This window comes from Micropterus salmoides, unplaced genomic scaffold (genome assembly GCF_014851395.1).
Source record: "Micropterus salmoides isolate LMB-PRFRI ecotype aquatic unplaced genomic scaffold, ASM1485139v1 Ms_hic_scaffold_2, whole genome shotgun sequence".
Classification (NCBI taxonomy): Eukaryota; Metazoa; Chordata; class Actinopteri; order Centrarchiformes; family Centrarchidae; genus Micropterus; species Micropterus salmoides.
Window position 1 is genome coordinate 23,369,489 of NW_024041150.1, and position 17,402 is coordinate 23,386,890.

General features: G+C 40.5%; 1 protein-coding gene across 7 annotated transcripts in view; it reads left to right on the forward strand.

Annotated features, from left to right (window-relative positions):
- LOC119912376 (adhesion G protein-coupled receptor L3-like) overlaps nt 1-17,402 on the forward strand; it is a 224,473-nt gene that overhangs the window by 74,207 nt on the left and 132,864 nt on the right. For all 7 annotated transcript variants that reach the window (XM_038731552.1, XM_038731549.1, XM_038731551.1 and 4 more), the window contains exon 4: nt 13,233-13,446. In XM_038731552.1, coding sequence (XP_038587480.1) covers nt 13,233-13,446 — 214 coding nt within the window. The remainder of the gene's footprint in view (nt 1-13,232; nt 13,447-17,402) is intronic.

A 17,402-nucleotide genomic window follows, 5' to 3' on the forward strand; every position in this document is an offset into this window, starting at 1 on the left:
ATCCTTTTTCACTGTGATAATACTCTCCTTTCTCTGCCACGAGATAGACTGAGGAAAAGGGTTGAAACTGGAGAGGCAGAATGAGCGATGTAATTTCACAGCGAGCATCAGCATCAAACAAGGTGGCATGCCATTTTTATAGGCCCACTGCAGATGTTTCTCAGCTGCGTGTTAGCCCTGTGAATACAATAGTGGGTATTTTCTACTGGGGTCATTGTGAAGATCACGGGGGCCACCCTTTAACTGGGAGGTCTGGATTTAACCCCCCTGTGCCCATTTGACACGTTGTCCATGTCATAAATTAGTCAAATGGAATGCAAGTACATTATAAACACAGTGCAACTTGTTTAAGTCACAAGTGCTCATTATAGCATCAGATATTGCCTCATAATTAGCAACTTTAACCCAGATGACAAGAACAGCAAAAAGCTAATGCAGAATGACTTTTTGTGACTGATTAACCAGAATGGCTGTCCATGAAATGTCAAAAAGCTGCACTGCAGCTTTACATCACCTAAAGAAGTGATTCCCAACCTTTTACCACACAATTCTTTAAAATGAGTCAGTGCGACCCCTTGTGACACTTTGCACACGTCAATGAGTTATGAGCGGTTTCACAAAACAGCAATTTTCCCTTCTGAGATTGTTTAATTTGAATATTTTGTGTGTCCTTAATAGGTTATTAAAATTACCCAGTATTATACAAAAAACAGAAAACCTTAATGACATATCCAAGGGAGGTTAAAATCCAGGGAAACTGGATTTTGCCTCTCATTTGAGGGGTGTCTATAGTTCTGACTGACTGGTAGGGAATCCCAGCTGTTTAACCTCTGTGGGGATCAAGGTGATGGATACGGCTTTAGTTCGTTAGTGCTCCTGACTGTTATGTCATTGTGGACATTGCAGTCACGTGAGGCCAAGCCTGAACGATCGTCGTTGGCATTGTAGGTGGGGGATAAGTGGTGTCTTAGCCCTCTTCCCCTGTTTAGTGATGGTCCTTCTATTCTGGTGTAAATGGCCTATCACACTCTTTCGAACCATCTCTCCCCCCTGTCCAAAATATGTACATTGTTGAGGAGCTGACCCTTCTGTGTTGAGCCATGCATTTGTGTAGTGGTTATTTAGTTTCCCAAATATATAGGTTTGTGCATTCCTCACTGCATTGGGCAGCATACACTAGATTGCGATTCTTGTGTTTGGGTGTATCTGTCTTTTGGGTGAACCAGTATCTATCTTGGCGTGTTCTTGGGTTTTCAAAAACACAGGGTTGCGGTGTTTAGTGAAAATCCTGTGTTTCTCTGATACTCCAGACATGTATAGAATCACCCTTATTGTTGGTGTTCTTCCTGGATTTTGTGGCTGTTTTCAGAAAAGTCCACAAGCTGGAATTGCCTCCTTCAGGTGTTATTGCTCACTCTCTTGGGCTTGGGCACTTGCTGGTATGTATTCAGTTCGATGGTGCAGGTTTCTGATTACACCTAGCTTACGCTCCAGAGGTTGGTGAGAATCAAAGAGTTAATATTGGTCTGTGTGTGCGTGGGTTTCCTGTATACTCTAATGTGCAGACTCCTGTCCTCTTTAATGTGTACAGCACTGACCAAGAAGGTCATACTGTTGTTGCTGACATCCTCCCATGTGAACTTGATGTTACTGTCCACATAGCTGATGTGTTCTGTGAAGGCTTGCACTTGCTGGATTTTAATTTTGACCCTCTGGGATTCTGAGAAGCCCCTCAGATGAGAAGCGAAACGTCCTCAAGTATCCGCAACCAAGTCCATTTCCCCTTTATTTTAACCTTCCTATGACCTGGATGACTGAAAATCTTCACAGACATCTACCAAAGTTACACACAATTTTCCAGTGTTGAGTTTTTCACTGTCTTATCCTGTTAATAATCTCTCCCTAAAATGTATCTTTGAGGTCTTGGAAGGCTCCCTACCCTCAGGTTGGCAAGCATGATGACATGAAACATGATGGGGATTACAGTGCTAAACTCTAAACATGTCAAACAAACGAGTAAAAAAAAAAAATCCATAAAAATTGTTGCTTTTTTATCAGTACGGTCAGTACATATTTTTACTGAACTTAGCCAAATAATTATGTCCCATCAACCAAGCTCTTATGTACATGAAGCTGTGACATAAACAGGCTACAATACTTCTGACGTACAGAGAAAAAAACAAGCAGTTTCACTTTTTTCCTGGAACATGTATGGTCCCACTTACATGCCAAATGATAATATTCAGCCTAACTTATCTTAGCAAATCAAAATGACATTATAAGCCATGCCCAATTGATGCATGGGCTGAGATATAATCCTGTACGAAAATGGAATAAAAACTGAGCCTAGTTTTCGAAGGGCTAACATGTTTCTGTATCTACTTGACCAACTCAGTTGATGACCATTTGACTACAGTTTTGGGGCCTATCTAAGTTTGTTTGAGATACACATTTAAGAAGAGCTTGCCATGATTTGCAGAAGTTCAGTCTTAGACTAATATAAGCATCCCCTGAAGCTTCTCTGTTTACCAGGTTTGCCAAATAAATTAGTTGTTTCTGAGGAGCAAGTCTGTCTCAATGCGATATTGTATCACACATCGCAGCTCTACACCTGCTTGTGTGAAGTCATGTTTTGCCTAAAATCTCGCATACACTCCTATTTCATGCTTCTTGTGCTTGTTGCGGATTCCAATATGCCACATGTTCAGAGTTGAGGCCAGACGATTAGATGTGTGAGCACCACACACATGTTTCTTCACACATATTCAGCGCTCATTATGTCCGCACAATAATCCCATGTCTGACAGCTGTCATTTTGAATGCAGAAGAAAAGACAATCAAAGGAGATCACCATAGCTTTGTGTCTCAGATGTACAGCAGCACTGCCTTGATTTCATACATGTGGAATGAGGTTACTTCTCACTCTGTGGGTGGATGAGGAATCACTGTTTTTATGCTTACCTCCATCTCCAGCACTAGGTTTTAGTAACCCGCTTTCTTTTTCTCACAGCGTTTTATCTCACTTTCCCCCTATTTCTTTCTTTCTTCAAAAATCTCATTTTAAAACAAATGTCACCCACACATTCCTTTCCCTCTTTCTTGTTTCTTTTGCGTCAGCTTCTTGAATGCCAGCATGTTGATGCTAACCATATAGCTTTACTACAAGCTAGCTAGCTACAAATAGCTCCTTAGCCACTGTGACCCCACTGAAAGAGACCCCTCTACTCCTACAGATGTGTAAAGTATGGAAGCATAGAAATGGCCTTTGAAGTGGCTTGCACCATCACATAGGACAGGCTAGGGCGCTGGGAGACAATTGACATAAGATTTAATCTGTGCTACACCTTGCCCATGATGTGGCTTAGGGAGGAGGAAGTGAAATTGAGCAAGCAGGGGGCCTTAAAATTGTCATCATAGAACGGTGTCATGCTCTGTATGCGTAGGTGTATGCGCCTCATAGCAATATTCCCCAGGGAGAAACCCCCGCCCCCCACCCAGTGCATTATGGATTAACGTGGGCATATGCACGTGCAAACACACTTGTAAGACTGAAAAAACCAAAGGAAACAGGTGGCAGTTAAGTACAGATACAGACAACCCTTAATCTGCTGATGCCAACCAGCACATGCACCACTCTTTAGCTTCTTACAGCTTCTTACAGTATATAGGGCAACCCCCAGCCTCCAACCCCTGCCCCCAACCGCTTTCCCACTTCATCTCACCGTTATCTATTCTCGTTCAGATACCGCTGAATTATACCCTTCAGTTAAAACTAGTTTAATCATCCACTGGGTGTGTGAAAATATATAGAATTTGCAAACACTCAAGTAAGATTCCAGTGTGACATGTGTACTGTAGATGAGGCGACAAATGTTATATTTGGCCATTGCTTGATATTATGAACATGGCTCCACTCTCACAAATAATTTGAGGAATATGAAGTAATTACTTTGTTAATGTAAAAAAGAAAACAGACGCATATGAATTAAATCACATTTTCATTTTGTCATTTAAATAATTTCTTGTTCTTCATTATGCAAGTAAACATTACAGCAGTGCGCTTAAATTGGTATTAATTCATGCTTTTTGCCCCTCGGATATTGCACTGCAGTAAAAATTACACTTGCAGGAGTATGGGATAGAGAATTGGCAGAGGTTTATTTCCAAACATGCTCTGCCGCAAAAATCCAATCACAGTGTAATTCATAGAGTTCGGTCCTTGTGCAAGGATACTTTAGATAAAATAGAATGCAAACAAGTTCAAACAAGGACGCTATGAAAGCAAGCTTCAATTTCCTGTTTTTGTCTTCAAATGGCGAGAAATTGAAAAATGCTCATCCTTACTTCCCACTTCCCAAACAAGGCCAAATTTTTCATACAGCCTTTACAACAAACAGAAAAGGAAATTTCATCTCAAGATGTCATCAACAACCAATATGCTATTTTATGTAAATTTCTGCTTGGTTCAAGTTTCAGCCTCCAGAGAATTACTGGTTATTGTATGTACAACTGATGTGGTGTGGAGTGCGGTGTTCATTTTGCTCTTGTCGACTGATTGGCGTCATCTCAGATGAAGTGCTTTTACACTATCGCCATGTTCAACACATCTTGCCGTGCCAAAACAGAGAGTTATTATCAGTTTGGTTGAGAAAGCTAACTTGTGTTAGCCTGGTGGCCAGTATGTTAGTGTTGGAGTTCAGCTCTATTTGCGCTCAGTATTGCACTATTGATACAACTTTAATAAGCAGAGCCCCTGGGATCCATTCAGACAGAGCAATGGCCTTGTTTCCTATTCATTACAGGAGAACGCATTTTCGAGGTGTTCTCTCATCGGTTTGTGCTGTATCTCATGTGAAAGGACCTCACTGAGCTTGTACAATACTGTGGGTTGCTATGGCAAAAAAATAAGTGCAGCCAAGCGTTCACACGGATGGTGCTTCCTACAGTGAAGAGATATTGAGGTATACCTGACATTAGACAGAGTGTGTTGGTACCGGTTGGACAGGGGCGTAATTTTTTTTTAAATGGTCTCAAAATAACTGATTGAAAAAATTAAGGACAGGCAAGACTCACTCCCCAATAGTTTAATACACTGCCTGCAACTTGAGAAACCCTACTTTTCAAGGACCACTGTTTGCTTCGTAACATTCAATTTAGATTTAATTGTCATTTTACAGATACTCAGGTACATAGGTTCTCCACCTCTCTGTCACTGGAACTTACAGTACGTGACCCACATAATAAACAATCATGCAACATAACGACGCAGGACAACAATATCATTTATTTATAAATTTCATTATCATCCAATACATTTAGCTGAACCTCGAGTGAAAGATACACAAGTAAGTAAAGGTTACTGAAAAACAGGCAGGCGAGCTAACGCTGATGTATCACTTCGGCTGAATGCAGTCATCATAATGTTAATCATGTAACAAGCATGGATTAGTTCAACCTCAAGCTGATAAAAACATCACTGAAAAGTTGAAGTGGGAGTTTACCTGAGTTTCCAGCATGTTGTGTGAAGCTGTCTCCTGGTGAGTCTGTCTGTAGCCCCCTTCACACTGCCTTATTTTCTGGGAATACTGTGCCAATATGCCAGCTCGCTGCACTGTATGAAGGTACAGAGCCGGACAGGGGGTTTGATTTGATCTGCATCAGAGCCGTTTATTGTGGGATCGCTGTATAAAAGCGGTTGTGTTTCGGGTTAGGCTCGCTCATGAGTTCAAGCACGTGTACAAGCACACATCTGGTTGCAATCTCAACACTGCACCACTAGTTGTTGAAAATTACTTATTGCACTTTTAAGAATAAGTAGTAGAAAATAATAAACACATCCTCTACTACGTTGAAAAGTTACTAAGTACATTTATTCAAGTATAGTTCTTAGGGTACAGGTTTGAGGTACTTGTATGTTACTTGGATTATGCTACTTTGCACTTCTTCTCCACAGCATTTCAGATGGAAATATCCACTCAGTTCATTTAACAGCTGTAGTGGTAATTACTGTGAAGATCAATAATTTACATGCAAAGCATTATCAACTTACAAAATGTGATGTTGTTATAGATTGAAATACCCAACAGTATTATACATACATGTCTGTCTGTCTGTCTGTCTGTCTCGTGATATTGCACAATCAAAGGTCTGTATACTTATATATGTCCCATGTACACTTTATTTCTCTTTTTCAATTAAGATTTATGGAGGAAAAAAGGATTCTGATCATTCTGACACCACATGAATGCACCATCAGTCACCGCTCACCCCTCGCTTTCCAAACGCATTTTATATAGAAGGAAAGATTATTCTTAAATTTAGCATTTCTGTGTGTGATATTATAGTTGAAAACTAGCTGGATGACTTGGCTTGAAAGGATGTGTGAAAGTCTACAATTTTTTGGGGGGGAAATGTAGCTACGTCGTCCATGACATTGTCTAGGTATCGCACTTACAACAAGTACCAGCAATTTTCTAACACCAAAATAGCTCCCTCAGGATGTTGAAAGCATGCATGCTTTTTTTTAAATATTGATTCCCTGTCCCGTTTTCCTTGTCTGAACACTGAACAACCTCCGTTTCCTGAGAGGTTCAGATTAGCGAGGTTGCACTGTGGAGTTCACAAAGCTACAGTTAGCCCAGCTCTTTCCTCCAGTGTGCCATTAGGCAGTTCCATCTGATAATGTGTGGTGAAAGAAGAGTGAGGAAAAGACCCCTTTCCCCTCGCACAAGACAAAAGTCAGCCTGTTGTTTCTTTTCTTTGACCTCAATTACTATCAGGGCATGTGTTACTATAGGGGCATGTTGAGTCATGCCTGCTCTGGGAGCTGTGTACATGTCTGTGTGCATCTGCTGCGTGTATGTATGACAGGGATTGTGTTCATTTTAGCCTCGGAGGTACTGTGCAGATAGGTGGGGGCCAAGGTGCATTAGTCTTGGCTGAGCTCTTCCCTTGAGTGATGCCTGCACATGCGGGTGGGTTACAGGAAGGAGGGAGAAGGAGTGGGAGGAGGTAGAAGGTAGTGAAAGGAGAGGAAATGGCAGAAATGTCAGACATGACGGGAGCTGAACAAAGCCCAGCTCGCTGTCAGTAGCCACTGCCACGGCAGCTGCCAGCTCCCCAGACTCACCTCCGGCTCTGACCATCTGATAAAACGCCACTTTACTGATAGGAAGCAAGACAAACATGTCTGCAAACATGCTCTGCTCTTTATATGTTGGGAAAATCAAACAATAACAAAAGTAAACCTCATCAGTTTCCAGCTAATCTCAATAAAAATACAAACTGCTTCAACCACACTGAAGGGAATCACTAAGCTGGAGAGGATTTAACCTAAGAAACTAATGTTGTAATTTGCAAAGTTAAGTGGTTTTAAACATAAGACCTTGATGGGAGACTTGCTTCCCATATCCTCTTTTTTTCTGCCACGGCTATGCTCTTAATGAATTGAAGTAGTTATTAATTAAATGAAAGTGCTCGTTGGATGGAAAGACACTTCACCCCTGTGTTCTGAGTATGTGAATCAACCCTTTATGGAGTGATGGCAAGGTGCTTGTATTTGTTACTTGTGTGTGCGCAAACATGAGGTTACTGTCTACTGGAAGTATATCACAGGGGGAAGGGAGCCACTGTGCGCCGCACATTTCCCTCCATCTAGCGACCAATTTATTAACTTTCACTGTATCAACACATTGTTACAGTTGGAAAGAAAAAAGCAATACACTGCTCCACTGTAATGACTGCTATCTTTTGCGATTTCATCAGGTAGCAGTTGCGTGCAGCTTCTCATTAAAAAAAAAAAAAGGCTGATCAAATTTTCACCATGTGATGAGGTTGATCCAGCAAAAAGCGGCAGTTTATTACGATGGCAGTGTATCTGGTTCTGCCCCTGAGCTAATTTGTTAACACTGAAGAGCTAATTCCAACGCAGGCATCAGGGGCAGTTTGACTGACGGTTTGAAACTCACGTTTGCACGTTGCAGCCCTGCAAAAAAACACCATCAGTCTTTCCCCTCTGCTGGAAATCTGCAAGTGCGTGGTGTGTTGCCAATTAATGTGTTCAAATGTGTGTCAGTGAATGCAAGCAGAAGCAAAACAAATGGCTTGCTCATTCGGTGTGTTGAATGGATATGTGGGTCCTATCATAATGAGTAATGCTAATTGTGCTTAGCAGCATCATTGGTCAAATTGTCAAAGCCATAAAGTCGATTTGAGAAGTTTCTCACGATCGTTCCCGTGGTCGGCTCATGAATTCATCATTATGGAGGTGCTGTCTGTCTTCCGGCTGTGCCTGTTTCGATAAAATGGCTTATTTAGTCAGATTTTTAAATCTGTAAAACTTTTCCGGAAGTCATCTGACCACTTTGGCAACGCAAGCAAGGTTGATCGAACCGATTCCAAACCCTTAAGATTTGCCTCATGCAGCACACACAGCATTTTATCGACGCTGTACTCTATGAAATGCTCTATCTGCAGAGTTCTTTGACAGTTCAGTTCCTGGATAATTTTGCACTCCGCGTGAAAAGCCTTTGAGATTTTGCTTGCCTTAGGCCATATGTAAACTTAATTTACTTGGGAGAACAATTTGCCTGAACTGTTTCTCACTTCAAGATAAATAATCCCTCATGCATTATTGAAAATGCTATACTTTTTTTTTCCCGAGTCGCAGTTCACTCTATTTCTCCCCCTTCGTTGCAAAGTAGTCTTGCAAGTGACTTATTATCATATACCCCTCCTCCCCTTTCAGAAAAGGTAATTTGTTACAGACTAGGAAGTGGGTGTGACAGGCTCCCATTGGTCTAATCAAATGACGGTATCCAGATTCATGCGCTAATTAATCACTAGCTCTGGGGGCTGGACCCATCCAGCGATTCTCGGTGGAAAAAGAGACATTTGATCTGTAGAATCGGCTCCCTCGCCATCTTCTCCTCTCTCTTCCATCTATCTTACATTAATTTAATGAAGTCAAAGTTCATTTGAATACAACCCTTCCTCTCTCTCTCGCTCTCTCTCTCACACACACACACACACACACACACACACACACACACACACACACACGTTAAGTTTTCTTTATCATCAACATTCATTTTTAAATTCTTTACTGGGAACATATTTGGCACCCAGACTCCCCAGCTGCTTAATTGTAGAGAGCATTATTATGTATTGGGGAATTATCCACTGTGTTTGAGATAACGCACTTAAGCTGAAGCCTGAAAATGACCTAAAACCATGATTCTGTTTTTGAGAGCTGTCACAGCTGTGTTTATTCGAGTCATGGAGGCTCATTTAGTTGGACCCTTTGTCATCATGTGCGGCAGTTGACCTTAACTCCTTCTCCCTGACACGTTTTCTTGGGAGATGAAATGAAATACAAGCCCCCCAAGGCCCCTGTTTTGTTACTAATGATGACTTTTAAATGTCATTGTTACTCTACTCCGTCTGCACTTCAATGCCCGGTGGTTCAGAAAAGGTAATGGGCTCGGGCTCTGCATCAGTGACCCAGGAGTAAGCAAAATTCTCCCTTTCTTACCCGCTATTACTATTAACAAACCCACATTCAAAACTCTAAAGCTTTCCCCCTCGGAGTGATTTTTAAAAGCTCTGCGGGGGAGAGACATTTTCCAAATGACCATTTTTCTCTCTGACCTTTCTGTTGCCCTTTTTGGTGAGTAATTGCATTTTTTTCAAATATTCATTTGTGAGTTATGTCATTTGCAAGTGTCACGATTAAAAAAAACACTGCTCTGTGGTGTGTAAGTAATAGAAGTAGCCAGCATGACTCTTACAGTTTGCTTTCCACAAACTACACCCCCCCCCCCCCAATATTCAGTAGTGCACTTGTCAGAGGAATTGTCCAAGGAGAATCTGCGGCGGGGGAAAAAAGAGATAGGCACTGCATATAAATACTCCTCTAAAGTATTAGCTGGAGAGGGTGAGAAAGAAATGCATTGAATAGAACATGGGAACTTAGATAAGAGGATGGACTTTCAATAAGACTATTTCGATTTTCAATAGCTCTGTCAATGGTGTCTACAGGTAGACAGCGATACGTGCAAGTGGGAGATGATGCTGGCTCTGGCACCCGAGGAATATGAGCCCTATCAATCACCGCCTACGGGCACAAATGTAATTACACTACAGTTGTTGACTAGCCAGGTAATCCGACACCACTGGCATGCATTTACTTGCTTACTTTAGGGGATTGCTGGTGCCCATGTTGACGGCGTCGTGCTCACTTCTCTGTCATGTTTTAATGCTTCTTTTGGGAACCGCTGGCATGAATTGAGCCCTTGCCTTTTAAATGGATACAAGGCTTAAGAGAATTATTAAGTTTTTTTAATATAGAAAATCATAGAGGTCAAATTAATCAAGAATCATCAAAAAAGGTTGTATTATCTAAACTATTTAACAGGGCTTTTGTGCTTTTTCACCCTCTGCACTTTGGGTGGCCGCTCTCTAAACACAGAAACCACACACAAAAGCATCAAGATCAATAATCAAAGCAAGATTGATCTTTTTCATTATTCTTTTGTCATCTATCTAAGTGCTCCTGTCTAAGTCAATCTGTGTTTTTTTTTGTTTTTTTTTATTATTCTCTGCGGTTCTCTTTTCAGTTTCAAAGAAGTTTGGTGTGATCCAGACCAGCACTTTTTTAGAGGGTGGAATAAATCTTCCCATTAAGAGGAAGATAATTGATGGCTTTCATCACCAGAATGAATACAATTATTTCAATTTGATGTTTCAATGGCAAGTGCACTTTCCTCTGTTGGCGTTTGAATGATTTATGAGACAAAATGAAGTGACACAATAATCAGGGGCTTCTTTTGTTGTTTCTCCTCAAAGTGTGTCTTTGTTTTTTGTCACGTTTTTTGTTTATTGTCAGGTAAAGATTGGAAGTGGGACCTGAAAAATGGTAGATTGGATACCCTTGTAAAAATGCACTGTACTTATGCCTGTGACATACCATGATACCAAATGTCCCTCTGTGATGGGTATTTTGTATCGTGTGAAATATCTGAAAACCACGTCACACACATGTCATGTAAAATTATCACATGTGAAATGTGTTTCATGTGTACTAAATTCCTATGCGCTAGATGTACCTGCAGGGAATGTGTTTTTTTATTTTATTTAAGTGTACTGTTTTTTGTGTCAGACAATGCTTAGTGAAACATTTACTTGGTTATGTAAAGGTTTAGGAATATCTAAAAACATTCCCTAACTAGGGCTGGGCGATATGGCCAAAAATGTTATCACAATGAAATAATGCATAGCATTTGATAACAATAATTATCACGATAAATGTCTAATTATTATTTATTAAGTTTAAAGGCTGATTTTTTTTGCTGATTAAAAGCTGAAGAAACCAGGTGGTTAACTGTGGTTTCTTGCCACCAGATAACATGTAAGTGCAAATTCACTCTCCTTTTAGCTCTGTTTTGCTCTCCTCCAAAACGTAGCAACTAAATGTGACACTAACTTCACCAGCTATTTGCGAACATTTTTAATTTAATCTGTTTTTGTTCGAGACATCACTGAGACAAAATCTTAACAAATGGGTCTTAACACATGGTCTAATTTGTGTCAGTTTAGGGGTCCTTGACGTGAAAAAGATTGAGAACCACTGTTTTAGCATACCCCTTTAATGCACCTAGAAGTACAACAAGACATCACATCAAGTTAGAGTAAGTTGTGCCGACATTGTTGCGCCTATTGTTTTAAGGTATGTAATTAACTGTGACTGGCCAGTCTAAGTGGGATAAGAGAACCAGGATGAGCTGGCACAGATAAATAATGCCATGTGAGTCAACACGATGCAGCAACAAAGACAAATGTAACTTCTGTTGCAAAATAGTCATTATTAGAGCTTCAAGAGGAAACATGAGCAGTTTTTTCCCCCATCACCTTAATCACAACCATGTCATATAATACGATGATTGCAACGACAGCAAATGCTCCAAGCTCCTCTTACTAGCTTTTTTTGTTGTGTTGAAAATGATGTGGTTGAAAGTTTGATCTAAAGTCACACATGCTGATCCTTTAAGGTGTGTGCACACTTTTATTAAAAAAAAAAAAGTTTATATTTGTTGTTTATATATTTATTGCTAGCTAGGTAAATGTGACTATTACTCATGATATTGATTTCAGGTGATATCATCACCTAGCCCTATTATGACATGTGGAAACACTCTGTGCCTTTATTTTTTCTCTCTCTCTCTCTCTCTCTTCCTGTCCGTTCTCCCTGATGAATGTCTGTGCTGCACGTCGTCTAGCAGTGGCTCTTGCCTGAGAGGATGTTTATAAAAATCTATAACCGCCGCAGTCACTCCTACAGTCACTCAGTCCAATGTTTACGTTTCTCGCTCATTTTTTATTCTCGCTGTAAACACAGAACTCTCGCAGTCTGCTACTCACATTCTGCGTGTGAGTGGCCGCAGATGTGTGTGGGCGTGCGTGCGTGCGTGTGCCTTTGTCAGGGAGAGGGAAAACAGCAACCTCCGAACTGCCACCGCTCGGCCCCTCTAGCCCTCCTGGCCATTCTGGCTCTGTGGTAAACAGCAGATTTTTGCCAAACAGACTCTCGGCTTTGGCTTGAGGCGCCAAGCACCTTTTGACCCTCGGCTTCCTGCCCAAGTGTAGCTTAACTGAAGTGCATTGTGTCACCTTAAAAGACAATGCATGAAGCAGCTCTTACCATTTATAGGTTCTAGTCTGGAGGGAAATTGTAACAATTTACACAAGACACACTCTGCTTTGCTTTCTTTGTCTCAGCCTTTCTGTCTCTAATTTCTCAGTTGAATGCCCATGTAATGAATGTTTATTTTCGCACTGCCAAATGCAAACACTGTGTCTACTTCCTTATGTTTGATCTGTGTCAATCTCACACTCTCTCTTTCCACAACTCCTGACCTCTCGAGGGCCCCTGTGGTATTGCTCATCCTCCCACTCCAAACAACCGGCGTCCTGTCCGCCCACACTCTCTAGACCGGGGTGGACAGCCTCTTCTCATATGTCTCTGTGTCCGACCTTTTGATTGCAGGTCCTCCCATCTGTTCTTGTATTTTCCTGTAGGAAAACACAGATTTTTCAGGCCTCGGCAAACCCTAACCGCGGGATGTTGTTTTCACACTCAAGTGCAGAGAAATCCTTTAACTAAAGTAGAAAAGGAAGGAATCAGAATAACTCATACTTACATCTTGCTTCTTCTTTTGTTTTACCTCCCTCTGCAGCCTTCAGTCGAGCACCCATCCCCATGGCGGTGGTGAGGAGGGAGCTGTCGTGCGAGAGCTACCCCATCGAGCTGCGCTGCCCGGGAACAGACGTCATCATGATTGAGAGTGCCAACTATGGCCGCACTGATGACAAGATCTGTGACGCAGACCCAGCTCAGATGGAGAACACGCGGTGTTACCTGCCAGATGCGTACAAGATCATGTCTCAAAGGTATGTAACATTTGCTTGACTTATTTTGACAGATTTGTATGAATTTTGATAAATGGTAGACTGCAGTTAGTAGCCCAGCGCGGATGTTGACGGCACATCTAGTTTCCACACATACATACAAAAAAAATGGTTTTGCCAGGGAATCTGTGTATCCCTAAAAAGTAAAATAAAAAGTGTAAATGTCATTTTAAAGTTAAAGCCACTATAAATATAATATAAAACCACTTGCCTTTCTCATTTTATTGTATGATTTGCCCGGTTCTCCAGAATACCACCTCCTATCGAGAGTTTCTTTTTTAGGAAGTAAAAAAATCATTTACAGATGATTGTGAGCTAAATACAGCCACAGGGTTCTTGGAGGAAGAAGCAAAGTCTTTTTCTATCTCTGTTTGGTATTAGCTAGATTCTGTCCCTGTTTTTATATGCGGTGATGCAAAGGCCAATATGTGACAGATATCAACTGAGATGATGAGAGGAGCGGACTTTCTAAGACTAGTGGCTGCTGTAGGTTTTATGAACCTTCAAGATGGAGCAGAACATTAATACAAATATCTCCAGAACTGCTGAGGCTAACATTAACAACCAAATAAGTTTTACTGAGCAGACAAAAAAGAGACGGGGAGAAGTCGTATTGAAAGAAAGAGAGAGAGACAATGGGGAAAGCGACAGAGCGCCTTTGTAGTTACATTTATCTAAGAGGGAGAGAGCTGTGTGTGTGCAGTGTCCTCAGTGGTGATGTTCAGCTTTATATTTTGCTATGGTGCGACCTTATTTTCCGACCTTATAGCGTGATGAACAATATGCTGGCAGTTTAATAGCAGACAATCAGCGAAAGCTTTCTCTATGTGTGAGATGCAGTGAGAATTCTTTGGATGTAATTATTCGTGCAATGTAAACCTGGAGCGTTATTTAATATCTATAAAGTGTACGTCTTCGGTTAGTTGAGACATCAGCGATTTAACAGGAGTGGTCAAGTGTTCAAATTTCATAGATTAATAAATGTGTGACATAAGCATGTTAAGCTTTTATTTTTGGATGCTTCCATCTAGGAAATGTGTCCAATCAATTAGGCAAAGTGAAATGGGTGATTGTGTTTATGAGTGGTAATTTCAAGTGATGTAGCTGATAGCAGCATGTTCGCCTGGATTTGGAAGAAAATTTTAATTTCTGAGGTCTTTTATGAATACATAAAATGTGTTCAGTTCGATTTTGGTATATACCTAGGGTTTAAACAGGATTTGCAATGTATTTTCTTTCATATTTATAGGTGTTTCACATTGACACATGACATGTAATAAAAATGGGCCCCCATTCAAAATAATGTAAGATAGATATTTTGCGTGTGTGAATATTGATTTTAATTTAATTTTGTGTGAGTGTAGCTGTGTGTATACACACAGCTACACTCACAAGCAAAATTGAATTAATGCTCCAGTGTTTGTTTAAAAAAAAAAAAAAATCACAAAAATAGCCCATCTTCACTTTATGAGAGATGCTGTAATTCACAACTGAGGTCTGCTGATATTGAATTAAATGCGGCTCTCCATGAGACATGTTTTTCTTCATGAAACAACTGTATTTATTGATCTCACTTCAAAGAGCATATGGAAATATAATGGCTTTGTGGAAAAATGGTACACAGTATCACACACCTCAGAGATCTGCAGAGATATGCAGAAAGTAGAAAAACACAAGGCCATTTTTATACAGTCATCAAATTTAATACAATAGCCCTCCTTTAGTAACATATCGCTGTTATGGATTAATTGGGTCAAAAATCCCTGTAAACCATAAACCTTGCCATACCTGGCTGGTAATCAATATTAGTCATAATTTTGCTCTGACGCAAATCAATGTTCATTTGAAATTATATGAATGCATTATCTGTTATTTGTCAAAATAAAAATGTGCTTGATGGGCTTTGCTACGATACGTGAGTCTTGTTTTCAGAGTTACGACCCTGTTGTGCAGAAGCCCGGGACATGGAGACCTATTTGTCACGGCAGACAGAGTGTAATCTTACCGTGCTTTGGCTTTTGCAGTAAAATAGATTGCTAACATTAGCGTAACATACACCACGTCTGGATTCAAGAAAATGTAGAGCTCATGGTGAGGTCGGAGTGAATATACAGTGTATATATACAGTGTATGTATGTATATAAAGTCCATCTTAGCTCTTTTGTTGACTTATTGCAGCACTTAGAAGGGATAGACTTGATCTAAATTGGTACTCTGCGTTAACATTTGTCTACCTCTCTTTATGTCCAAAGCTTTAGTTCCACATTGGACGGACCCCTTTGAGAATTCTAATGGACCTTTGGGCAATTGCTCTTGGCTTTTAAGTTTGGTGCCATGGAGTTCAGATAATCAGCTGTGTGAAAAGCAGCTGATGGTAAAAAGAGGCAGTTTGAAACATGTTGTCGGATAATTGATGCACCCTGTAGCTCCCTTGTTCTCCAGCCGCCCACTCAGACTGAAAATCCCTGCAGGAATGAATCAACGGGTCCTGCTACTGTTAAGAACACAAAACTAACATAAAGTACCAGGGAAAAGCAAATCTTTTTAGCATCTCGTTGCTTCCCGTGGGCGTTTCAATGATGCTAAAAGGTAACCACAACCCAATTCAGAGCCAGAGCACTTTGTCTTGGGAGAGGAAGTTGCTAAGTGGATGAAAGGTGTAAGGTGGTATGAATTGAGAATGGGGTGGTGGGGGAGGATTCAGTGACACTTGTGGCTATAGCGACACGGCTAAATATTAGCATTCGGTGATTATCACAGCAAATGAACTCCACCTCAACTATTTCATTGTTGAGCTGTCAGAGCTGTTGCTAAGCACCTGGGGCTAAGCTCATTATGGCTAAGAAGAAAACGGGAACAAAACAGAAACAACTAATTTGAACGGAGAAGGTCTTTAAAGACTTGTGATAAGGCCAAGGTTAAAGAGAACAGAGTTTTGACCTGACATATTTGGTTTTTCGGTGTATGCTGTATGATTTGTTATTCTTAATTTTATCACGGCAGATAATTCCTTGTTTTCTTCAGCAGCTTGTCTGCTTTACAAGCTCCACGGAGTCAATATCAGCAGTGACGCAAGCGCACTCTTTCATTAATATTTAATCTGTATACCCCTCCCTTGTCTCATACTTTCCTTCTCCTTTCTCCCCCTCTCTCCTGACGATGCAGTATGTGCATGCACACTATAAGCCAATCACTGGAAACAACCCAAACAATGTAATAGTGTGATTAAAGCATTTACATGGTTCGCAGTAACCTGATTTCCCCAATAATTGTGGTTTCTATGGGTTGTTTGGTTACCCGGCTAACGTCTGGAAGGATGTGTTGCAGACTGCAGAAAACAAAAGGGAGAAAACAGACTGATCATTAATGTTATTTGTTCTTTGTTGTGTTTTTTTTTATATAGATACACTTAATGCCACTGTTTGTGTATAGACACTACGAATCAATACTGCATTTTAGGGCTGATACCAACACTGATATATGAGGAAAAAACAGAACAACAAAAACAACAGTAACAAATCGCCTTATATCCGACATACAAATATGAATATATTTGGCATAAGCTAATATTGAGGGAAAGTTGAAGAAACCCGATGTTTAATTGTGGTTTAAACTCTTCTTTATGGTCAACACTTGAGGCCAAACAGTGGATCACTTCAAATCTGAGGAAGATTTATGATAAAATCTTTGTCAACAAATATGCATATGTAAAATTAATTAAAATCTTTTTTTTTAATTATTATTATTAAGGAAATTTTAAGCTGTGTCCCATTTCTATACTTCATACTAATTCTAAGCAGGTTCCAATTACACACACTAAAAATCACTTGATGATTTTTACATTACACAAAGGAAATGGAGGCCCAACTCACAGCTGCAAATAAATACATACATTAGTAGTATTGGCTCCTGAAAGATCTTAGTGCTTCTGTGTGTAG